The sequence below is a fragment of the Emydura macquarii genome, unplaced genomic scaffold (assembly GCF_026122565.2).
Source record: "Emydura macquarii macquarii isolate MOO-44397 ecotype Brisbane River unplaced genomic scaffold, CSIRO-AGI_Emac_v2 contig_3305, whole genome shotgun sequence".
In the NCBI taxonomy this organism is placed as follows: Eukaryota; Metazoa; Chordata; order Testudines; family Chelidae; genus Emydura; species Emydura macquarii.
This window is the reverse complement of record NW_027133442.1, coordinates 5085982-5111602: the sequence shown is the minus strand read 5'-3', so window position 1 is coordinate 5111602 and position 25621 is coordinate 5085982. Positions and strand designations below refer to the sequence as shown.

General features: G+C 49.6%; 1 protein-coding gene across 2 annotated transcripts in view; it reads right to left on the bottom strand.

The window, feature by feature from the left end:
• Nucleotides 1–25621, bottom strand: part of SYNDIG1 (synapse differentiation inducing 1) — a 121812-nt gene that overhangs the window by 52607 nt on the left and 43584 nt on the right. Inside the window, exon 4 of one of the 2 annotated variants that reach the window (XM_067532862.1) lies at nucleotides 19921–20577. The exons of the other annotated variant lie outside the window; for it this stretch is intronic. Within the exon in view, the coding sequence (XP_067388963.1) occupies nucleotides 20551–20577 (27 nt within the window). The 3' untranslated portion in view covers nucleotides 19921–20550. Of the gene's footprint in view, nucleotides 1–19920; nucleotides 20578–25621 lie in introns of those variants that run through there. 2 annotated transcript variants of the gene reach the window in all.

Here is a 25621-nt window from a genome sequence, read left to right as displayed (position 1 = left end):
AAATCAGTATCATTATCCCCATTCTACAGGTGAGGAAACTGAGGCACATCAAGGGGAAGTGACCTGCCCAAGGTCATCCCATGGCACGGATGGAAAGAGAACCCAGGTGTCCTAGAGCCTAGTTCAGGGCTCTAGCCACTAGACCACACTCATTCTAGTGATAAAGTACGTGTGTCCTGAACATTTGATTACTTCACCTACACTCTGCAATGTCATCGCTTCCCTGGAGACGTACTCTGGCATTACGTAACCCACATTACCGCTTATGGCTCTTAGCTTCCCTCCAGTGGCTGCTCCACCCAACAGGTTAATGAGTCTGCTCCAATAAGGGACTGAGGCCCAAATCCTCAAAGGCACTGAGGTGCCTAACTCCCAGGGGAGTTAATGTGACAAATGATTGCATGTCGTACCTGGAGCTGGAATTACAAATCTCCAAGTAGCTTCAAAGAGCTGCCTTTATTAATAAATGCTAATCGCCTCCCAGAAAAATATTTCCTCCCTTATTCCCTTCGCGGTGGAATTTTCCCCAAGAATTACACAGGACTGCGGATATAGGTATAGGAGGGTAAACACTCCCAGTCTGGTGACAGGAATAGGGGTCCATCCCTTGCAACCCTGCTGGGCTAGAAGGAGGTTGCATATACCATTTCGAAGTGGGGACTGCCGACTTTCAAGTGGAACACACAGCATTTGCTTCTCGCGCTGGACTGTCCCAGGAGATCAGACTTTAAACCAGGACATTCTTATATATGGAAAAATCTATTTTAGGTCAATGTTAGAGGTCCCAAAAATGTCAGCACTCAGCATTTTTCTCTCCTCTTTGCAACCTGTCCCGCTGGACTCATGGGGTGTCAGTTGTTATAGCTCAGTGGCGCTATCACAATTCACACCAGCTGAAGCTGGTCCCTGGGAAGCCTGACTTGTCCAAATGGAGGGGAATGAAAATGACCCCAGCAAACTCACCAAAGTGTTTCTGCAGCTGGCTTCTCTCAGACACAGGACAGGAAGAGGATTAGTAGTGGCAGGATGCTGCAGGGAGGCTTTCTGGGTGGGATGACCTGTGCTAGTCACTCCTGATGCTGCTATGTGTGAGCAGTGCAGACATCCCAAACTCACGCTGCTCAAATCTTGATTGCACCCCAGCAGCACATCCTGTGAAACCAAGGGGCTGATTGACAGGGCACTGGCTCGAGTCTCAGGAAAGCCGGGTTCTAGTCTGTGGCTCTGCCACAAATTCTTTGGGCAAGGCACTTGGGCCCAGCTTTTTAAAGGCATTGCTGCATTCAGTGTCATTTAGGAGCCTAAATCTCATTTACAAAAGGGATTTAGGCACTGAGGAGCCAGAATCCTATTGACAGACAATGGGACTTAGGCTCCTATGTGCTTAAATCTCTTTTGAAAATGAGGTGTAAGCTCTTAAATCAGTGATGCGTCACGCTGCAGAGTGCAGCAATACCTAAATACCTTCCGAAATCCAGGCCTTAATCTCTCAGGGCCTCCCCCCATCTCTAGAATGGGGATAAGAACAGCCCCTTTGATTATCTTGCCAATTTAGATTGTAAACTGCTTAGGGCAGGGCCCGTCTCTAGCTAGCACCTAGCACAATTGCCCCTGGAGCTCAATTGTGACCTGTAGTATTATGGTATTAGATTACTATGAATAATGACAATACCACTGCATTATACCTGTCACCTCCTAACCCACAACAGAACATCAGCGGCAACATTAAGATAATCTCAGACTTCATGCAAGTGAATATGCTCTCTGGACAGCATTTTGCAAAGCAGGGAGGTCGGTGGTAGAACCAGTGCGTGGATTTCTCAAGCCTGTGTTCTGAGCACCCACCAGTCCGCGCTGCCACCTGTTTCCATTTCATAGGAAGCAAAGGAGCACAATTTTGAACAATACTTAAAAAGTTGCATCAGAGGCCAAACCAATGTGAAGACCCTTGTCCTCTGTGAGAGACATCGCAACATCCTAGACAAACCTTACTGAACGAAGTTTGTTACGAGTTCATTCTGTTAAAAATGCAAATGTTTATGCACCATTGAGGGACTATCCATTTCCATGGGGGAGGAGGACCACCGCCCAGCAGGAACTAAGAAATGAAGGGGGTGGTTAGGCAAATTCCCTCAGGTTGTAACACCTCCAGAGAACTACCACCACCTGGACAGAGAGAGGCTCACGTATACTGGTTCAACTGGATCCTTTGGGGTCCAAGAGACAAAGAAAGGATTTTTGGTGAAACAGCACAAGTTAAAACTGACTCAGGGCCTGTGAATGGACAGGACCAATGGGGGGCCCCAACCTTAGGGAAGGGTTGGAAAGTCTTTGGCCCACTCAGGCCCCATAAAACTTGTGTGCTTGTTCCGAGTGGAAGCTGTGATGGACTTGTGACCCTGGGGAAAACATCCGTGCAGGGTTTGCAGAACTATTCACCGGCCAGAGCCCTGGTTGGAGGGCGAGGGCTGCTCTCTGGCAAGCTTATTAACATGCACCTTGGTTCTTTCATCGGTTTCCGTGTGCTTTCTCCGTAATACTTTCACCTGATGAACAAGAAGGTTGCTCACAAACAGCAGTGTGGCAGTTACACCAGGCACTATCTCTGGGGAGAGAAGCGAAGCAGGCCCCCCGGGTCTGACTTTTGCAGGAGAATAACACTGGGAAGGCAGGGAACCGTTCAGCCTGAAAATGCCCCGGTTGGAAGGGAGAGAGATGCCGGTCTCCGCTCAAAAGAAGTGATGGCTGAGGAACTGGGGGCCTAGGATGGGTGCCCTGGCTGGACCACGGAGGGGGTGCAGGTGCAGTTCTGTGACATCCTCACCAGAAATATGGAGGATAAACGATCTTCTCTTAATTCTTCTGTGATAAAGAAATGGGGCAATGTTCTTCTCAGGGGGGATTTCTTTGGAGGCAGCTTATGTGATAAAGCTGTCTTTTGTCTTATGCAACGAGGGCCCGACTTTGCAAAAAGAAAGCTCCTCACACCTGCTGTTTCATGCAAAGAGCATGAATGGATGATGAAATGAATGGGTGTCTTCAGCAGAACGGGTTTAACACTGACCTTTCAGCAGTCTGCAGTAGGCTGAGGTATCTCTTCCATTCTAATATAAATCAGAGCTGTATATCAAAGAGCCAGGCCATGATTCTAAGCTTAAGTAGGCAGCACATCTCACAATGGCTATTTTGTGTTGTGTTGTTTGGTTCAGTGTTTTCTGGTTTTGTGTGGACACCACCATATGAACTGATCACCTGAGGTGACAGTCGAGACACCTGTTTCTAACGGTTGACAAAAGAACTTCTGAAGCAGAAATTGATTCTAGCAGCCTTACATTACAAAGGAAGGTGCCCGACACTGCGAGCTCCCGATTGCACTGGCTGTTTCCACTTCTCAAAAAAGGTTTTCTGGGTGCGTTTTTGGCCAAGCTGCGAAATGTCTAAATCTATGTGCACTGCTGCACATTTTGGATTGTAAAAGACTTGGGCACTAGCAGAGTGTAAGCTGTTTGGGGCAGGGACTGGTCCGTCACTGGGGCACCCAGGCATTATGTTAATCATCAGCATAAAAATTATTAATAAAAATCCCACTACCAAAGTGGGTCTTGTCAGAGGTTCCCATTGAGCTCAGTAGAAGCTGCAAGGGGCTCAGCACGTCCCAGCACCAGGCTATTTACTTTGGTGCCTAAATATGGATTTAGGAGCTGTGCTTTAGTCTCCTGTGTTTTGCAAATCTCAGCCATAGATCTGAGCTAGCGGCTGACTGAGGTCCTCTTGGAGCAGTGGCTGATTGAAAGCTCTACAACTGAAATGCAGATGTGATCCCATAAAAAAAGCTCAATCATCTCCAGCTATATCTCCACGACCTTGATCAAATGACTGGGCTACAGCAGGAATAGTGACGATGCACAGCTTCACTGACAAATCAGTGAGGAAGTCAAGCCTGCGAGGATGTCAGGGAAAGCATGTGTTTTCCTGACTCAGTACCTTAGCCCAAGGTCTCTGAAGAGCCATCAGATGGTAATTACTTTTAGCCACTACCAACCTTGATCAGTGATCTAGAGATTAAATTTCCCATCGCCTATTACCAGTCTCCTGAGTCATCTAATTCCAGCACTCAATTTGCTTGTGTTTTAGGCAACTGAAGCCTGTACAGTCAGAGGCGAAAGGTTAGTCCATTAACTAACATTACTGCATCGTGCCCAAAGACAAAGGCTGTTTCTAATCAGAATAGCCCCCTCCCTAGATTCAGCTTCCTCTCCTATCTCAAAATCACAGAGGCATACACGGCCCTAGAATGCATCTGCTGATACCAAGCATACGTTAGCATCCAGTGTAATAAAACTAATGGAATATTTTATGTACACTGGGAAAAAGGTCTAGTGGCCCTTATTTGCACCTTCCCCCTCACTCCACATCTTCCTCATTCTCAAATGCCAGTAGCATAAAATCTACCCCGTTTGCAGACTGAGATGAATTATGAGCGACCTTTTACACACGTCCCTCTAGGACTGGAGAAATGTTAAAGGGCTCAGGTGTGATTCCAGCAAGTGGGGACTGGCAGCATCTGAACAGCTAGGGACGAAAGGAAAGGGCTTAATTCTCAGCTACTCTCAGGGCTGGTCTGCACTACAAGTTTTGTCGACACAAGGCAGCTGTTGGCAACAAAACAGCACGGTGCACACACTACAGTGCTCCCCCTGCCGACAAAGCTCCCCCGCTTTGGCGACAAAATAAAACCACCTCGACGAGAGGCGTGCAGCAGACTCAGAGCGACAAAGCGTCCGTGTAGACGCTGCGTGCCGTAAGCAGGCTCCAGGAGCTATCCCACAATGCCTGCCCGGGCTGCTCTGCTCACTGCTCTGAACTCTGCTGTGCTGCTCTGTCAAAGCCCCAGGAAGTTTTGCCAATGCTCTGCATGGAGACAGAGCTCACACAGCTAGTGCCCAGCTGAGCACGCCGGCTCCTGCAGCAAAGGGGCTCCTGCCTGGACTGCCGGGGAGGGGGCAGATCATTCTCCTGGCTCTGCGGGGAGATGAGGCTGTGGGATAGCTCGGAGAGAATCAATCCTGCTCTCCTATGGCAGCATGCAGGCAGCGTGGGCTGCTGCTGGGGAGAAGTGGGGAGAGACTCTTGATGTGCTGTGCAGAGCCAGGGAGGGAGGTGGGGCAGATGTCGGGGTGTCCCCTACCCCCCACCTGTGCACAGGTCTCAGCTGAGCTGGGGTGGGGAGACAGGGGGACCCCAGCTGTCTGCACCAGCTTCTGCCTCAGGACTGGTTGCTTCCAGCTGCTGTCTGAACTTAAAGAACCAGTGTGAGGACACACTCATTGTCCCCCAACACACACACACAGTCTCTATCTCTCTCTCTGGATTGTCACGAGGAAGGTCTGGCCTGGCTTGGCTGCCGCCTAGTTCCAGGAGCTTGTCCTAGGGGGTGGCACAGGCGTAGAGGTGGGACTTCCCCTGTTCAGCCCGTCAGGAATTCTCTGCTCACAGCTCTGGGGCCCTGAGGAGGCCATGCAGGGGTCTGAGTGGATCTACTGGGAGGTGGGGGTGGCTGCCATGCAGTCATGTATCATGCGGGGAGGGGAGCAGCTTGTGGAGTGGGAGTCCAGCCCCGCATGATTGATTGGAGGGACGCGGCTGCTTAGCACCAGGTCGTACGAGTTGTGGGGTAGAAAGTTCGGCCACTGGCAGACTGGGGTCTTTGAGCCCAATCAGTGGGGTTACTGACTAGCAGGAGACTGGGGAGGAAGGACCACAGCCAATGGATTTCAGCTAGGCTTGTGCGGGGCTGCAGAAATATAGGCACCCAGGGAACTTTTATTGCAAAAATTCAGGCACTAAGTGAGTTTAGGCACCCACAGGCGCGTTGGTGAATCCAGCCCTGCCAAGTCCCTGCTCCGCCATAAATGCCTGGTGTGACCTAGAACAAGCCTCTGTGCCTCAGTTCCCCATCCGCATACTAAGAGCATGGCCCTACCTCAGGCTGACAAGGCAGGTGAGGTAATACCTTCGACTGGAGCTCGGCCTGCTCAGATATTCTGGTGAGAACGGCCACAGGGCAGCCTGGGAGGGTAAGTGTTGGAGCCCCAGTTTTGCTCTGACACTCTGAGATCGTGGGGCTTGTGATCCTCACTCAGGGAATCCCCCCCATACTAAGGGCTATGTTACATGTCTGATCTATCTGCTGCCCTGGAAACAGAAGGGTTAAAGAATCCCGCCGTGTCTCTGGGCCTCAGAGGGGAGTACATGGACCAGGAGTGGTTTTCTCCCTCTAATTTATTACAAACTAGAAATCTCTGCCTGTTTAATAGTGGTTGGTGCTGGATTGAGCACGGGCCAGGGGGAATAGTATTTGCTTTTTTGATCCCAAACGGGAGGACTAATTTTTCCACCTGCTTTTTCCTGCCACTCCATGGAAATAGTGAAAGCTGAGAAAAATGAAATAGCTGCGACGGGAAATGGATGGTAGGCTTCAAACATGGGAGGGAGGCTGGGCTGGTGGTTAAAGCAGTGAGTAGGACTCAAGAGATCGACAGTCAGTTCTTGACTCTGCCATAAGGTTTCTGTGCGAGCAGAGGCCAATCACTTGCTGTCTCTGCCCTGAAATGCCACACCTATAAAGTGAGCTTAGGACAACACGCCCGTTGTCTGTTTGGACTGTAGCTCCTTTGGACAAGGCCTATCTCTCCCTAAGTATAGCGCCTACTGCACCGGGATACCGGCTCTTCGCTGACACCACCGGGTGTTGTCAATAACTATGAACATGCAGGAAAACACAACCATTTAATGTTCAGGGAGTTTGTTATTACTGGCAGTGACATCCTTTACCACACAGCCTCATAAATGTGTCGAAAGAGCGCAGTGCACAGGCTGGAAGCAAGAACAGGTCACGTTAAGGGTATTGTAAAAACAACATTCTCCCTTGGTGTTGGAACAACTTGTTCTTTCACTGATTAACATTGTGACACAAACTTTAATATATGCCACAACATCAGCACTGGTTTAAATTGCATTTTGTTTTTATGGCCTCAGAGCATAAAGTATTCATAGATAAATTCCAAGGCTGAAACAGCTCTTGCCATGCGGGGGTGGTTGTAAAAGGCACCTCATCTCTTTGAACATTTGAAGCCTGTTTCGTTTCCAGGTCACATCTTTCTCATAATTAAACAATGATGTGTAATAAATTGAACTGTGCTGAGAATGTTCCTTGCGAGCTACCTTTCCAATTATTTAAAATCAGCTCAAGGGCTGAGGCAATCAAGTGGTTCGTTAATCTGATCTCCTTTGGTGAGCCTGGGTTCCTGACTTGGGAACCCAATCAGACGATCAAGGGGCCAAAGGGGAAGGAAGGGGGTATTCTACAAGGTATTGCGAAAGTTTCCTGACCCACAACCCACTAAAGCCAATAGATAACACAGTGCAAAATTACGATAAACGGCAGCTCTTCCATGGCACGATCACCACCCATATCGAATTCTATTCTACGTTCAGGCTCCTTCGAGAGGACGGCTATTTTGTAACCCCAAATGTGCTAGATCAGATGGAAGTGAGCAGCACAGATAGGAATTTACCCCAGATCTCCCACATTCCAGGCCAGTGCCTTAATTACAAACCATTCTTCCTCTCTGGACACCACAGCTCAGTCCCCTTACACTGTGATAGATTTCCAGCTAGGTCATTCCTCTCAGGAGCTTTGCTGAGAACGGCTGTCACGTTATTTAACGTTGGCACTGGCTGCCAACATTCTGTATTCACTGCCACTCTTGCCCACCAAATTGCCATCTGTGTGATCAGAGCGATGATATGAGAGAGGGCAATGGAACACCAAAAGCTTTCTGCTGACCCACTTTGGATGGTAAATTTCAGCCTGGGTGCCTTTCAATAACAGTCCGTATTCACTATACTGCCATGCATTCATCCCAGCACCACCAAATTCATTAACAAAGGATCGATCTGTAATCCAACCCGCACATGCCTTCACCTCCAGTTCTCTACACTCGGAGACATGCAGACACACTTAAACTCAGCATGGAGGAAATACACAAGCACCATGTGGAACAATCACTGTCCTGACAGCCACATCTGTTCGTTGTGTGCAGCTGGCCAATGAACCTCATGAAGATCCAGACGTGTGAGTCATCTTGCTGGAGGGAAAACATTTCTTCAGTGAAATCTGCACTTGCATAATCTGGTCTTCACTATACTTTGTAAGGGAATGATGGGTAAGGAATCGTCTACCCGAGCTGCATTCAAGCACTTCTGCTGCACACACAGTCTGCTTTGCTGTGGAATCCCGTCTGTTTGCCTTTGCTACAGGACACCAGACCTGCTATACAAAGCTGTCCTGTCCATGCTGTGAGTCTGCTGCTTGAAGAGCTGTCAGTCAGATGAGATGTTAGACCAGTGGCCACTTGAGGTCACTGAAAGGCATGCTGAGAGCCAGGATGTTGGTAGGATCGGTGTTCTGGGCAACACCACCTGTGGCATGAATTGGATGTGGTATTCTCTCCGTGTCTGCTTGGCTATGCAGTGTTGCTGGTGGGCACAACACCACAGATGGCCCATTTCTTACCAAGCATTGAAGGGACCACTCCAAAGTATCTGTCTATCTGATCATGAGTCTGAGCTTGGAATTGCATCCTCACATGTGCACTCCTCCGTCCTCACAGACCAGAGCTCAAGTCACTGCGTGTGAGGAGGGGCCGAGCACCAGGGTTATTAGGAGGTGCGCCTTTCCAGAGAAGCTCCTAAATTGGGAACCTAACTCACTGCAAACTTACATGGGTGCATTACGCCAGCAAAGTCATTGAGTCATAGACTTTAAGGCCAGAAGAGACCACCAGATCATCTAGACAGACCTCCAGACAGGTCGCCCACACCACCCGGCACCTGACAACCAAAGTTAGACCAAAGTATTATAACCCACAGGAGACAAGACTATTATGTGCCACCGGTGGAGAACAGGAGGGGTCGAGGTGCACCAGTGCCTGAAACCACTGCAATGGTAGGGAAATAATTGAGACACCCCCAAATAATCCTGGCAAGTGACCCGCACCCCATGCTGCAGGGGAAGGCCAAAACCCCCAAGGTCACTGACAAAGGTGCAGCATTGCTCTGTTTTACGGTAGATTTAACTTGTAGGGCTTTCCTATCGATTATTTTCACTCCTCTGCACAGTGTCATGCTTTGGCCTGAAGAGTCCCGGCCAGTTGATCCCAGGATTTCAGAGACTGTTCTTGGTGTCAGAGGGCAGTACCCTATTGATCTGGAAGGGAGAGGAAAATCAGGAGTGTGGAGCAGAGCTCTGCAATCCGACCCAAGTGTCACGTCTGGGTCAGACAGGTGGGAAAACCACTGGGCCTTCTCTGTCTCAGGTCGCCTCTCCTCCCCCTTCCCACGGGGGTGGCAGCAGGGGTCTGCATGCCCAGCTCCTGCCAGTTGCCACCACTTCTATGCACTGTGCATGCGGCAGCTGACAGGAGCTGGGCCCAGGGGCAGCAGGAGGAGAGACGACCCCAGGGGCAGGAGGTGATGACTCTGGTTCAGCGGGAAGGCTCAGGATCAGGACAGAAACTGACTCAATGCTCTCAGACTCAGGTCAAGTGGGCCTGGGCCTCAGTGGAGATCAGGATCCCATTGCACTGGGATTGTACATACAGCACCATAAGAGACAGCCCCTATGCCAAAGAGTTTACAGGTTAAATAAACAGGGCAGAGAGAGCGTGGGAGAAAAGAAAATAATCATCATACATGATACAGAGGAGCACATGGTACTAGAAGATTGTACATATGTGCCTACAGCTTTAGAAAAAAATTGGGTGCTGCATTTGTGGATTAGAGAGTGTCACGTAACAGACGAGCGCAGTGTGGGATTGCAGAGTAACATCGTCCCTCCCTGACTTCTGAGTGCAAGCTTGCTGCTCTCACAAGCTGGATCTATTCTACAGGCAGAGCTGGCGGAACCACCTCTGTTTAAGAAAGCCCCCAGACTCCCCAATTTAAGGTCCTGTTTCCAGTTGCTTGCAACTTCTCCAAACTTTAACCCTATGGGCTAAAGTTTTCCAAGCCACCTGTCTTCCTGGTGGGATCCTCAGCCTAGCTGTTCCCCTGACTATCCGACCTGTGGGACCCGACCTGGTGGGCTCTCTCAGAAGCAGTCCACTGGATCAGGCCCTGCACAAACAATGCTGGAGATGTTCTGGTGTGGGGCTCTCTCACCCTTTCCTGTTGGATCTCTTCCCCGGTGTATAAATAATTAAATAGGCATTAGGCCAGAGACAGAAGGATTTGAGAGCCCTGTTTGTTAATGCACTGGCCTGGGGAAAAAGGAGGCCCACCTCCAAGTCCCTGCGACACAGCCAGAGGGGGAAATCAAACATGAGTTTTCCACAGCCTGGGTGAGTGTCCCAACCACTAGGCTGAAGGTTACAAGGACACCTCTGGCCCCTTGGTTTCGTATGAGAAAGGGCTTAGGTGCCTGGCTCCAGGAGAGGACTCATGGCTGGGAATCCTGAATAGAGGGAAGTGTCTTCCTTTGGACCAGACTTAGCTACCTAAGTCCCTTTAAGAGAAGGGGCTTAGGCCATATCCCTCCTCTTTGGCATTTCCTAGCAGCTAGCATAGGCGGGTCCCTGCTCAGAATGCTGGCTTTTGTGGATCCCTCAGCACCCATCTCTCCCCAGGCACTATATAGGGAACCTGGGCACCTAACTCAGGGCTGCGCCTAAACGTTGGGTGTTGCAAGGCTGTGTCTTAGTCCCCTTTTGTGGATCTAGCCCTCAGACACATGGGAGAGAGCACCTGGGAGGACATGAATAATTCTGTCTTCTCTGCAGGGTCTGGATGCAGGAAATAAACTTTGCGGCTGTGCTTTGAATGAAGAGGATAAAAAGAAATACCAAACTACCCAGTCGCTGAATGAGTTAGGCTCCTGGGGAAAAAAAAGTATGGGATCATGTAATTAAAGACTATCACAACACATATGCAAAGGGGACTAAATACAGAGAAAGGGGCCAAATTAAGGTTACACAGGCACCTTAATACCGGCATTTCCTAACTTTTGAGTGCTTGACTTTGCAACCTTAAGCACATACACGTGCAGTGTGGGGCAAATTCTGAGGCTATGCCTACACTGCTGGTGGCACAGCTAACAGTGCAGGATTGATTTTCTGGGTTCCATCGAGCGGCAGTAAAGACTCGCTCAATTGAACCCAGAAGTTGACTCCGTAAATCCACCCTGGCAAGCAGCGTAGCGCTGCATCGACGGGAGACTATTGCCCATTGGCTCAGCGCTGCGGAGATGCTGCGGTAGGTAGACGTTAGGAAGCCGACAGGAGACATGTAAGTTACTGTACACAGCTTGCGTATCTCCCGTCGACTGCTGTGTAGACCAGGCCTGAGGCTACCACTAAAGCGAACTGTCACTGAAGTCAATGTGCCGGATCCTCAGATGGTGTAAATTGGTGTAACTCCACTGAAGTCAATGGTGATACAGCACTATTCACCTGATCTAGCCTGTTGGGAGTTTCCCGGAGTAATTTTGAGTACAGATCTCAAGCTTTAGGCCAGTGTAAATACAGAAAGAATATGAACTAATTAGAATTAATATTAACTAATTATTACTATTTAAACAGTTTAAAAGGAACCAAGACATCATTGTGCCTTCTATATGATGCCTGAAAAGCCTTAACAGGTTTTTTTTTTTTTGGTTTAAAATCACAACGTTATAAGTACCAGTTCTCCCAAGGAAGTAGGATCTGAAGTATGATGGATGGAAATGCAGCCTTGGACCACTGGACCTGGAGACCTGCACAAAGCTCAGCCTTGAAGATTTCTGCCATGAACCTTCCCCTCTTTGAAGAACACCTCTCTCACAAGATCTCTGTGTGAGGACACTGAAGAAATGTTTCTAATTTTGACTCAGTCCCAGAACAAAAAAAATCAAGGTTACTTACCAGTAACTGATGTTCTTCGAGATGTGTTGCTCATGTCCATTCCACTACAGGTGTGCGCACGCCTTCGTGCATGGTTCCCGGAACATTTTCTGAAGGGATTCACCCGTAGAGGGTACCTCCATGAGGTCGGACTCCTCGTCCGAGGAGTGATGTCTATGGGCCTTCTCCTGTGCTGGGGTCATGGACTGCACCCCTGCTGACAGGGTGGATTGGGGCCCCGGTCCCATCTGAATGCCCCATGGGGTCCAATAAGGCCATTGTTGCGGCCATTGTCCCTGGGGCCAAACCAGGGCTGATTGTGCCACCTGCTTTGACACCTTGTGGCGGCATCGGCTGTCCCGACGACTGTCCCCCATGTGGGACCTCAAGCCACTAGACTGGCGGTGCCGTAGCCGTCCTCAGTCTTGAGTGTCGTGCTGGGGACCGTCCTCTCAATGCCTCCAACATGGAGGACAACGAGGACGGCCTTCGTTGCTGCAATCGATGCCGACAAACGGAGGCGCGCTCCGAAGAGCACTCGGTACCGGGGTGCCGTCTCGGTACCAAGGACTTGCGGTGCCGCTTGCCCCTTGGTGATCGAGACCAGCGGCATTCCAAACTCCGTGATGCCGAGCTGGCTTCCAGCGACCAGGTTCCGCGTCGGGGACTGCGCAGTGCGGGGTCTTTGTATGGCGACTGGGTTCCGTGCCACCTCGGTGCAGGCGAACCCCTCAGTGCCGAGTCCTCCGACAATGACCAGGTTCTGCGCCACCTCGGTGTGGGTGAACTCCTTGGTGCTGGGGATCTGGAGCAGGAGGTGTCTGAGCGCCACTTGGAGGACTTCGACCGTTGCTGCCTCTTGGCCTGCGCTGCCTCCGGTGCTGGGGACCGACGTAGGTGCCGAGAGGGAGACTCTGCATCCTGAGTCGAAGCAGGCCGACTCAACAACGCCGACCTGGAGCGACTGCTGGGGGAGCGTCCTCGCTCTACCCCCGGAGGCCGTCTGGCAGGAGATCTTCCTTCCCATACTGGGGATCTCCACCGCCCTTTGGGGGGACCCAGGACGGGCTTGCCTTGGGACACTGGCCCCTTCTCCCTTGGCAGGGGGGGAGGGGGTGGAGGTGGCATGGGCAAGGCCAACAAGGCTCTTGCCTCCTGAAAAGCCTCCAGTGTCTACGGCATCGGCAGGGGCACTCTCCCACTCCCAGGAGTTGGGGGAGGCTCCCTGTTCGGAGACGCAGAAGACTCGATGGGCCGTGGCCAGTGCATCTCTGCACTCGACCCTGCCCATACCAATGGGGCAGGGGAGTGTCCGCACCCTGTGCACTGTCTCTTCTTCTTTGGCACCGGGGATGTTGCTCAGTTCCGATTCGAGGCCGGTGCCGGCGGTGCACTCTGCACCGAGATGATGCTCAGTGCCAAGGTGGAGTGGGACAGCTCGGATACTGGGAGGACTGCTGCCTCCATGAACAGGGCTTTTAACCAGATCTCTCGGTCCTTCTGAGTCCGCGGTTTAAAAGCCCTGCAGATCTTACATTTATCTTTCCTGCGCTCTTCCCCCAGGCACTTAAGGCACCAATCGTGGGGGTCACTGAGCGGGAAAGCCTTCCCACAGGAGGCTTAAATCCAGGCGACTGGGGCATGGCCCAGCCACTCTAAGTTCCTCAGGGACTTCTGATCTAACTACACTTAACACTACTTAACAACTACTTAAAACTAATTAAAGTACTTAGAATTACAGAGTTCAAACAAGGGGAATAGTACTTGCTGAGAGCAAGGCTAGTTCCAGCAACCGTCACAGGCGGAAAGAAGGAACTGAGCGGGCATAGGGCCGGCAGCGCCTCATATACTGTGGCATGTGCATGGGACTCCAGGGGGCACCGGAGATGGCCCTATGGGATCTGCTAAGGGGAAAAAAGTCCTGGGTAACCGTGCACGGTGGCGTGCACTCACCTATAGTGGAATGGACATGAGCAATCACTCGAAGAAAAAGGGTTTGTTACAGTTATTCTTTTGCAAAACCATTTGAAGCTTAAGCCTTCTGAAATATTGCTTTGTTACAAGGACCAAAAAAAGACTCTTTTTCTGAGTTCTCGGGAGAGACACTTCAAAGCGCTCACTCACGCTCTGTTTCTGACGATAGCAGGCTATTTCATTAGTACGTGATGTTAGTGCTCACATAAGATGTCAGCCTGAAAGCATGGAGTGGATAAAGCATCCACAGAATAGATACTGCACAGGCAACAGCAATATAGGATGCTCCTCGCTGCCCCAGTGTGGCACTTAACCCTGAGCTGAAATGTTGGTCTACATTTTCAAAGCGACTAAGGATTTTCGGGGTTCAACCTGAGAACCCCTTAAAGGCAGATGCTCAGCTCTCATGGAAAGTCATTCCATTTTTTAAGGTGTCTCCACTTGTGTAAAAATAGGGACACTGAAAAATCACTAATCGCTTTTGAAAATTTAAGCCAACTGTCCTACATTCTTAGTCTCGTTCCCTTTGCTGCATGGGACAGCAACTTTACCAAAAAATGGAGCTGTTCCTAGGATGGTATTTGGTGCAAACAAGTTGTCTTATGAATTTAGCCTTTTATTCCTTTTCTATACATGTATTTGTTACACATGAGTATTCTCAGGATGGTCCATGCAAACAAATCTCAGCAAACCGGGTTGCAAACTATCTTCTTGGACTCTAGCTTCATTTTTTTAAATCTATCTGTAGGGTGTGATTTGTCACATGGCATGACATGGCAGGGTGGTCTAGTGGATAAAGCCCTAAACTGGAAATCAGTTGACCTAGGTTCTAGTCCTGGCTGTGCTACTAGCCTGGTGGGTGACCTTCGAGAAGGCACGTCACCATCCTGCATCTCAGTTTCCCTTGCCGTAAAATTGGGCCAGAAGAGGTTGCTCAGGAAAGATTCCTTTGAGGATGGTGCCCCCATCCTGTATGGGTGTAGTTGTTTTATGATGTCCCACAATGGGGTGGCTGGTGACAACTAGGCGTAGGTAATCGATGGGGGTTTTATTTCCAGTATTGAAGGGCTCGTCTGGGGTATTTGAGTAGCCTGTTCATGATGCACCATTTTGGCAGTTGGGGGTTTGTCTGTTTGAGTGATTGATTGGATCCAGGTGGGGCTAATTGCGGGGGCGGGGCTTTGAGGGGTAAGAGCAGGGGGGGGCAACTGCCCCAGCCTTATAAAAGGCAGCCAGCTGCGAAGCAGCTGAGCAGCGAACAGAGGGGCGGCTAACAGAAGGAGAAGGAGGGAGTTTGCCTGGGAGCTGTCTCAGGTGAGTGCTAAGTGAGTGCAGCTGTGTGGGGAGTACCTGGGAGACCAGGTGTGTGACTGGTGCAAGTACAGCTGACTGTGGGTGGGTGCTTGTGACTGGTGCAGTTACAGGCACCATTTTGGCAGTTGGGGGTTTGTCTGTTTGAGTGATTGATTGGATCCAGGTGGGGCTAATTGCGGGGGCGGGGCGCAACTGCCCCAGCCTTATAAAAGGCAGCCAGCTGCGAGGCGAACAGAGGGGCGGCTAACAGAAGGAGAAGGAGGGAGTTTGCCTGGGAGTTCGCCTGCGGAGAGAGCCCACTGCAGGTGCATTGCTGAGGAGGCTCTCAGAGCAGAGATATGGAGATGGAGCGATCTGTTGTTGTCACCTGCACTGGGTGTGCTATGTTTGTCTTCCTCCCCCAGGATAGAGATGACTTCATCTGTACCAAGTGCAGGCTGGTTGCCTTATTGGAAGAGAAGGTTAAAGGACTAGAGGCCCAAATGTCAACCCTGCGGTGCATTACAGAAAACAATGTCTTTCTCCATCAGGCACAGGCAGAGGGTAAGCAAGATTCAGAGAAGGCCGGGCAGGCGAAAATGAAGAACGGGGAAGGAAATTGGCAGCATGTGACCTCCCGAAGAAAGAGAACCCATGTGCCCACCATGCAGATAGAAGTAAGGAATCGTTTTCATCCTCTCTGCACAAGTACTACGGCGGAGAATGATTTGGAGGACCCTTCAGAGGGAATGGATCAGAAGGAGACCCATTTGATCAGAAGGCAAGGGATGCATTCTCCTAGGGATGGGGGTTCCACGACCACCATTCCCAAGAGGAAGAGAAGGGTGATGGTGGTCGGGGACTCCCTCCTAAGGGGGACGGAGTCATCCATCTGCCGTCCGGACCGGGAAACTAGAGAAGTGTGCTGCTTGCCTGGAGCTAGGATTCGGGATGTGACGGAGAGACTGCCAAAACTTATCAAGTCCTCAGACCGCTACCCCTTCCTGCTTCTCCACGTGGGCACCAATGACACTGCCAAGAATGATCTTGAGCAGATCACTGCAGACTATGTGGCTCTGGGAAAAGAGATAAAGGAGTTTGAAGCGCAAGTGGTGTTCTCATCCATCCTCCCTGTTCAGGGAAAAGGCCCAGGTAGGGACCGTCGCATTGTGGAAGTAAATGCGTGGTTACGCAGGTGGTGTCGAAGAGAGGGCTTTGGATTCTTCGATCATGGGATGTTTCAGGAAGAAGGACTACTAGGAAGAGACGGGATTCATCTAACGAAGACAGGGAAGAGTATCTTCGCAGACAGGCTGGCTAACCTAGTGAGGAGGGCTTTAAACTAGTTTTGACGGGGGACGGGGACCTAAGCCCGAAGGTTAGTGGGGAAGAGGGACACCACAAGGAAGCAGAAGGAGGAGGGGGCAGCAGGGGAGGCCTCCCGATTCATACTGTGAAAGTAGGCCAGTCGGCTACTTATCTCAAGTGCCTGTACACAAATGCAAGAAGCCTGGGAAACAAGCAAGAGGAACTGGAAGTCCTGGCACAGTCAAGAAACTACGACATGATTGGAATAACTGAGACTTGGTGGAATAACTCTCACGATTGGAGCGCTGTCATGGATGGGTATAAACTGTTCAGGAAGGACAGGCAGGGGCGAAAGGGGGAGGAGTTGCACTGTATGTAAGAGAGCACTATGACTGCTCTGAGCTCCAGTATGAAACTGGAGATAAGTCAGTTGAGTGTCTCTGGGTTAAGCTTAGAAGCAAGAACAATAAGCGTGATGTCGTGGTGGGTGTCTGTTACAGACCACCAGACCAGGAGGATGAGGTAGATGAGGCTTTCTTTACTCAACTGGGGAAAGTTTCCAGTTCACAGGGCCTGATTCTCATGGGAGACTTCAATCACCCTGACATCTGCTGGAAGAGCAATACAGCAGAGCACAAACAATCCAGGAAGTTTTTGGAGAGTGTCGCTGACAATTTCCTGGTGTAAGTGCTGGAGCAACCAACTAGGGGCCGTGCTTCTCTTGACCTGCTGCTCACAAACAGGGAAGATTTGGTAGGGGAAGTAGAAGTGGGTGGCAACCTAGGCAGCAGTGACCATGAGATGGTCGAGTTCAGGATCCTGATGAAAGGAAGAAAGGGGAACAGCAGGATACGGACCATGGACTTCAGAAAAGCGGACTTTGATTCCCTCAGGGAACTGATGGGCAGGATTCCCTGGGAGGCTAATATGAGGGGGAAAGGAACCCAAGAGAGCTGGCTGTATTTTAAAGAAACCTTATTGAGGGCACAAGAGCAAACCATCCCGATGTGCAGAAAGAATAGCAAATATGGTAGGCGTCCAGCTTGGCTTAACAAAGATGTCCTTGGCGAACTTAAACGCAAAAAAGAAGCTTACAAGAAGTGGAAGCTTGGTCAGATGACTAGGGAGGATTATATAAACACTGCTCGAACGTGCAGGAATGAAATGAGGAAGGCCAAAGCACAATTGGAGTTGCAGCTAGCAAGGGACGTGAAGGGGAACAAAAAGGGTTTCTACAGGCATGTTGCCAACAAGAGGAAGATTCGGGAAAGTGTAGGCCCCTTAAAGAAAGAGGGAGGCGACCTAGTGACGGAGGATGTGGAGAAAGCTGAGGTACTCAATGCCTTTTTTGCCTCTGTCTTCACAGACAAGATCAGCTCCCAGACTGCTGTACTGGGTGGCACAGAATGGGAAGGAGGCGAACATCCCGCAGTGCTGAAGGAACAGGTTCAAGACTATTTAGAAGGATTGGACATTCATAAGTCCATGGGGCCGGATGCAATGCACCCGAGGGTGCTGAGGGAGTTGGCTGAGGTGATTTCAGAGCCATTGGCTATTATCTTTGAAAGCTCGTGGCAACAGGGGGAGGTCCCTGACGACTGGAAAAAAGCAAATATAGTGCCCATCTTCAAAAAAGGGAGGAAAGAGGATCCGGGGAACTACAGACCGGTCAGCCTCACCTCAATCCCTGGAAAGATCATGGAGCAGGTCCTTAAGGAATCCATTTTAAGGCACTTGGAAGAGAGGAAGGTGATCAGGAACAGTCAACACGGATTCACCAAGGGAAAGTCATGCCTGACCAACCTGATTGCTTTCTATGATGAGGTGACTGGTTCTGTGGATGTGGGGAAGGCGGTGGATGTGATATACCTTGACTTTAGCAAAGCTTTTGATACGGTTTCTCACAGTATTCTTATCAGCAAGTTAAAGAAGTATGGGTTGGATGAATGGACTATAAAATGGATAGTGAACTGGCTAGAGCATAGGGCTCAACGAGTAGTGATCAATGGCTCCATGTCTAGCTGGCAACCGGTCACAAGCGGAGTTCCCCAGGGGTCGGTCCTGGGGCCGGTTTTGTTCAACATCTTTATTAATGATCTGGAGGATGGGGTAGATTGCACCCTCAGCAAGTTTGCGGACGACACTAAGCTGGGGGGAGTGGTAGATACCCTGCAAGGTAGGGATAGGATACAGAGTGACCTAAACAAACTGGAGGATTGGGCCAAAAGAAATCTAATGAGGTTCAACAAAGAAAAGTGCAGAGTCCTCCACTTAGGAAGAAAGAATCCCATGCACAGCTATAGACTGGGGACCGACGAGCTGGGCAGCAGCTCTGCAGAAAAGGACCTGGGGGTAACAGTGGATAAAAAGCTGGATATGAGTCAGCAGTGTGCCCTGGTTGTCAAGAAGGCCAATGGCATATTGGGCTGCATTAGGAGGGGCATTGCTAGCAGGTCACGGGAAGTGATTATTCCCCTCTATTCGGCATTGGTGAGGCCGCATTTAGAATATTGTGTCCAGTTTTGGGCCCCCCAATACAAAAAGGATGTGGACAAGTTGGAGAGAGTCCAGCGGAGGGCAACAAAAATGATTAGGGGGCTGGAGCACAGGACTTATGAGGAGAGGCTGAGGGAACTGGGCTTGTTTAGTCTGCAAAAGAGAAGAGTGAGGGGGGATTTGATAGCGGCCTTTAACTACCTGAAAGGGGGTTCTAGGGAGGATGGGGCTAGGCTGTTCTCGGTGGTGGCAGATGACAGAACAAGGAGCAACGGTCTCAAGTTGCAGGGAGGGAGGTCTAGGTTGGACATTAGGAAAAAGTTTTTTACTAGGAGGGTGGTGAAGCACTGGAATGGGTTACCTAGGGAGGTGGTGGAATCTCCATCCTTAGAGGTTTTTAAGCTGCGGCTTGACAAAGCCCTGGTTGGGATGATATAGCAGAGGTAATCCTGCTTTGAGCAGGGGGTTGGACTAGATGACCTCCTGAGGTCCCTTCCAACTCTAATATTCTATGATTCTATGATTCTATGATGCACTCGCTCCTGGCCTGGCCTGCAACCACCTCTCCAAACTTATCATCAGAAGCAAGTTACCCACAGACCAGGACCCGCCCACTCAAAGCGGCACCAGACCCTGCCTGAACAACAGATGCAAAACCTGCAGCCAGATGTCCAGTGATCAACACCCCCAGTGCACCTTTCAGGATCCATGGGTCCCACACAAGCCTACCACAACATGTGCTGTACCTCAGCCAGTGCACTAACTGCCCCAGTAACAGTGCTCTTGAATGAACCCACACAGGAAAATGATAAAAGACACTATCACCATTCAGAGACAATTTTTTTTTTTTGGGGGGGGGAGGGAAGCTTTTTAAAACAAAATTAACATTTAACATTTAAAAAGGGTTTTTTAATAATACTAACAATGTTTCACAATATATTTAAATTAAAAACAAAACCAAAAAATGTCCACCCTCACCCCCCGGTGGTAATATACAAGACACTGTATCTTCCTTGCTGACAATTTATGTTGGCTGCAGGGGTGCCTTCTGGTAGGAACATTTTTTCCCCAGCAGGCTCTCTGCAATTTGGCAGAGCCAAGCAATTGTGACCATAAGTAGGCTCTTGTCCTTTGCAACAGACAAGCCTCAGTCTCCTATTTCGCAAGTGCTCGTCACTTTAGTTTATCTCGGTTACAAAACCGGAGAGCATTTTCCATGGGTTTGTGTCTGTGTGAACGCACCAGGGAGAGGGTGCAGGGAATGCACACGGGTTAGCTTTCCCACAGGAAGGACTAGGTGTGAGACACCCATGCCAGTGGAGTTGGGCTGGGGAAAGGGAATGCAGGCTGTACCCTCCAGAAAGGTGTGGAAGTGGGCTGCAGCTGGATAGAACGCCAAAGCTCAGGGAACAAGGCCTCTAGGAGCTGCTGCAGATTCACAGTTTTCCTTGCCATCACATTGCGGGGTGCAGTTCAGACTAGTGAGGGGTTGTGTCACCACCTGTCCCCGCAAAATCAGAGGGCCGGTTCCTTTATCTTCTTAACTGAAAGCCAGAGTGAGAGAATGCTGGGGAGAGACAGAAAGAGAGAATCCCTGGGGTGGTTTTTGCCCCTCACTTTTATAGTCCAATCCCCCTTTGGAATGCATTTTCCTCAGGGTTACCCTGAGATCAGATTCCTCCCCCCTGTGGGGATAGAGACATGGAGTCTTGTGGTAACAGAGGTTCCATGTTGTTGTTTATTAAAATGTTCCTGTCCCTGCTTCACTGCCAAAGAATGGCCATTTGACCGGGGATTGCCAATCAACTTCCATGACAGCTGGCTAGAGGAATCAGCGTGTCCTTTAGTCTTTGAGAAACGGGTTAGCCCCCTCCCCAGACTGATCTGGTAAACATACTTCAGTCACTGATTTTGGCTTATGTTCATAATTTTACATATCATATAGCTACAGACATTTCACCCTGATGTTACTGACCAGCAAGTTATTAGTTTTCAAATGATACCTCACAAGGTGTATTTCATACAAGGATAATCACAGTAGTGTGTAGCGTATGAATACAGGGGTGCAATTGGTCACACCCACCCAAACACACACACACACATACACACAGGCAGTGTCTTTTAACTATAAGATTGATCCTACTAAGAAGAAACTTTCCTTCCAGAATATGGAAAATGCCTTTCCTCAAAAAGCACTCTAAATCCTAGAATGAGATGAAAGAAGGGCACAAGCTTTGACTGACCTCTGAGCTTTTGGTTCACTTAAATTGAAGCAAAATTCAGACAGCTTAATGCGACCAAATCGGGGGGCTTGGAAAACCTCCATCCAAGAATATTAAAGGAACTGGCACATGAAATTGCAAATCCACTAGGAAGGATTTTAATGCCTCTGTAAACTCAGGGGTCATACTTTATGACTGGAGAATTGCTAATATACCAATTTTAAGAAAGGGAAAAAAGGGGATCCAGGAAACTACAGGCCCATTAGTTTGATCTCAATTGTATGCAAGACCTTGAGTCAAATTTTAAAAGAGAAAGTAGCTGTGAAAAATGTTAATGCAGTCCTAGGATGCATCAGGTGAGGTATTTCCAGTAGAGATAGGGAGGTGTTAGTACCATTATACAAGGCACTGGGGAGACCTCATCTGGAATACTGTGTGCAGTTCTGATATCCCAATCTTAAGAAAGATGAATTCAAACTGAAACAGGTGCAAAGAAGGGCTACTAGGATGATCCGAGGAATGGAAAACTTGCCTTACAAGAGGAGATTCAAAGAGCTTGGCTTGTTTAGCCTAACCAAATGAAGGCTGAGGGGAGATATGATTGCTCTCTCTAAATACATCAAAGGGATAAATGCCAGGGAGGGAGAAGAGTTATCTAAGTTAAGCGCCATTGTGGAGAAGAAAACAAATGGACATAAACTGGTGATCAACAAGTTTAGCCTTGAAATTAGGCAAAGAATTCTAATAATCAGAAGCGTGAAGTTCTGGAACAGCCTGCCAAGGGGAGCAGTGGAGGCAAAAAATCTAGCTGGTTTCAAGCCTGTGCTTCATAAGTTTATGGCGGGGGTGGTATGATGAGACAGCCTACAATGGCATGTGGCCCATCTGCAACTGTTAGCAGCAAATATCTCCAATGGCTGGTGATGGGACACTAAATGGGGAGGGCCCTGCATCACTACAGAGAATTCTTTCTCAGGTGTCTGGCGACTGGATCTTGCAGACATGCTCAGGGTTTAACTGATTGACATATTTGGAGTCGGGAAGGAATTTGCTCCCAGGTCAGATTGTCAGAGACCCTGGGGAGGTTTTGCCTTCCTCTGCAGCATGCGGCATAGGTCACTTGCAAGTTTAAACAAGTGTAAATGGATTCTCTGTAACTTGAAATCTTTAAACCATGATTTGAGGACTTCAGTGACTCAGCTAGAGGTTGCAGGTCTATTACAGGAGTGGGTGGGTGAGGTTCTGTGGCCTGCATTGTGCAGGGGTCAGACTGGATGAGCCTGATGGTCCCTTCTGATGTCAGAGTCTAGGAGTCTAAAATGAAAGTGTCTGTAATGGGCTTCCTTAGGGAACTAGGCCTAAACGAGAACAGCTGTCAGCATTTTGTTGCTGCAGTTTAACCTTCCTTGGGCAGCCCTGGTAGACAGAAGCAACCCCTCTGCCCCTTCAGGTCTGCTCTCCCTGCACATCTGGAAACCCTGGGAAGGCTCCAGCTCTCAGAGGGAGTGGCTCTGTGGCCTTTGATGGGGGGCCGGTCTGGCTACCCAGGGACTGATTGTGCTACCCTCTCCTACGGAGCTCTTACTTTTTAATCACACTGGGAGCAGCAAGGCCCAGTGGGTAGACCACTGGCTGGACCCCAGCTGTCGTGGGTTCTATTAGCAGATTGTAAGGCCCAGCAGGACCACGGTGATCACTGTCTGACCTCCCGCATAACACAGGCCCCAGAACTGTCCCCCTGCAATTCCTAGTGCAGAGCTTGTAGAGAAACCTCCAAACTCGATTTGAAAATTGCCAGTGGTGGAGCACTGAGCTCCTAGGTGACCGTGGGAAAGTCACTTCCCCAACCTGTGCTTCTGTTTCCCCCTGCCAGCCCCACCCCCACAGTCTGTCTTTCATATTCAGACAATCCTTGCTCCAGAGAGTTTATAGTCTCTTACTGTGTATTTGTATAGCACTTAGCACAATCGCGTCTGGAGCGTCTCGCACTAATGTGTTACATGCAGACAGCAGTTCATGGAGGATACGTCCATCAATGGCTGTTAGGCAGGGTGGGCAGGGATGTAAAACCATGATCTGAAGTCTCTCTAGCTTCCATTTGCCAGAAGCTGGGAATGGACGACAGGGGATGGATCACTTGATGATGACCTGTGCTGTTCATTCCCTCTGAAGCACCTGGCATTGGCCACTGTTGGAACACAGGATCCTGGGCTAGATGGGCCATTGGTCTGACCCAATATGGCTGCTCTGATTTTCTCAGTTCTAATTTGCTCATCCATCGGGCTCATTTTGAATACACTGGCAATTACTTAAGGAGCAAAGCAGTGTAAATTAATTAATTAAGCAACAGTCCCCTCTGTGGAACTAATGAGATACTCTCTGCTGTGACTGTGGGCTGCACGGTCCAGTCTGAAGCCATCACGCCATGTTCGGCAAGCAAGCAAGCGCTCTCACACTATTGCGGAGGTTTGTCCATCCAACACCCACTGAGCGGAAGGCCAGGCTCTGGTTTGGAACACCCTTGGAGAGGTGCTTCAAGCACAGTCAAGGGCTTGACTCACCCCTTTGCTATGTCGTGCCCTCTCCTGCAGGAAGACGCAGGATCCACTTGCCTGATTCTTGACTAGGAGGCAACATATCTTCTGGCTACAACACTGGGTTCTAATCAAGGCTCTACCACTGACCTCTGTATGATCTTGAGCAAATCATTCCCCTGACCTGTGCCTTAGTTTCCCCGGAGCTGTGGTCAGATTATAAGCTCTTTGGGACAGGAAACTTCTTAGTAAATTTATGTGCAACGCCTGGCACAGTGAGGCCTTGATCTTAACTACGACTTCTAGATGCTACCATAATATAAATAATAACGAATGATACAACATATATGTTTCTTCCTCATAGATCAGCTTTTACAGGGAGGCATGGTGGCCTACTGGACATGGCACTGGATTGGGGCTTGGAAGATCTGAGTTCTGACGCTGGCCTGCTGGGTGACCTTGGGAAAGTTGGTTTTTCCATCTGTAAAATGGGGATGATGAAAGCGAACATAAGAACGGCCATGCTAGGTCAGACCAATGGTCCACCTAGCCCAGTGTCCTGCCTTCTGACAGTGGCCAGTGCCAGGTGCTGCAGAGGGAATGAACAGAACAGGACAACTATCAAGTGATCCATCCCCTGTCATCCAGTCCCAGCTTCTGGCAGTTGGAGGTTTAGGGACATTCAGAGCAGGGTTTTGCATCCCTGCCCATCCGGCTAACAGTCATTGATGGACGTATCCTCCATTAACTTATCTAGTTCTTTTTGAACCCTGTTATAGTTTTGGTCTTCACAGCATCCCCTGGCAGTGAGTTCCATGGGTTAACTGCACTGTGTGAAGAAGTACTTCCTTCTGTTTATTTTAAACCTGACCCTCCTTTGTTAAAGCACTTTGAGAGCTATGGATGGAAAGCACTGGATAAGAGCTTGGCCCTGTTATTATTTCTGTCACTGCTACAGCAGAGTCTCAGTCATGCTCTGACTGTTTTCAGTTCTGAGGTTTTAAGCCGGGGCTAGGTAGTACGCAGCGCTGCCATTATGGAGTCTTCCACCTGTGAAAGACACGTCACTCACAAAGTATTGCTGCATCAAGGAGTGACACATGGACCCTTCAGTACAACATTTGCCTCCTCCCCTCTAAGCATGTCTGTGCACTAGCAATTTGTTCAGTCTGGTAAGCTGATCAATGCACGTGCCTTCGGTGCGGCTTCAAAAAACGCAGCCCCCCTTGTTCTCGTGTGTACTTCTCTAGGGTCTGAGCCACAGTCCACTTACTTGCAGCATTACTGTAGACACAAGATGTTTCTCTATGGTGCACAATAATTCCCACTCTTCTTAATTGTGTTGTAATTTCTGCTACTTAAGCAATCGTCTGGGTAGGGGAAATGATTGCAGAGCCCCGTGCACCTGCTTCGCTGTGTGATGAGGTGTAACGAACGAGTGCAATGTAAGCGCTGCAGGCTGTGTGGAGGTGATTGCTCTTGCATTTCTGCATTGCAGTCTGCAGCCAAACACAATAGTCTGCCAGAGAGAAAATCAGAGCCAGATTTTCAAAGCTGCTGAAAGATGCAGATCGGCATCGTGTTTGAGCGCTTCTGAAAAATCGCACTAGATGCCAATCTGCATCTTTCGGCACCTAAATATCTTTGAAAATCCATCTCTTGCTGCCTTGGAGCCAGTGAAGTTTTATAGCGGCTGGGGAAGTCAGACTCAGGACTGAGGAGATGGAGCAGAGAGGGAAAGAATCACAAAAAGATACACGATTGTCTTGCTCCCTCGATCCCCAGACCAGGAGAAGCTGTGAGCGCTACAAAGATTCAGGCTCCGAGGGAAGGGTGTGCTTCACGTTCCTCTAAG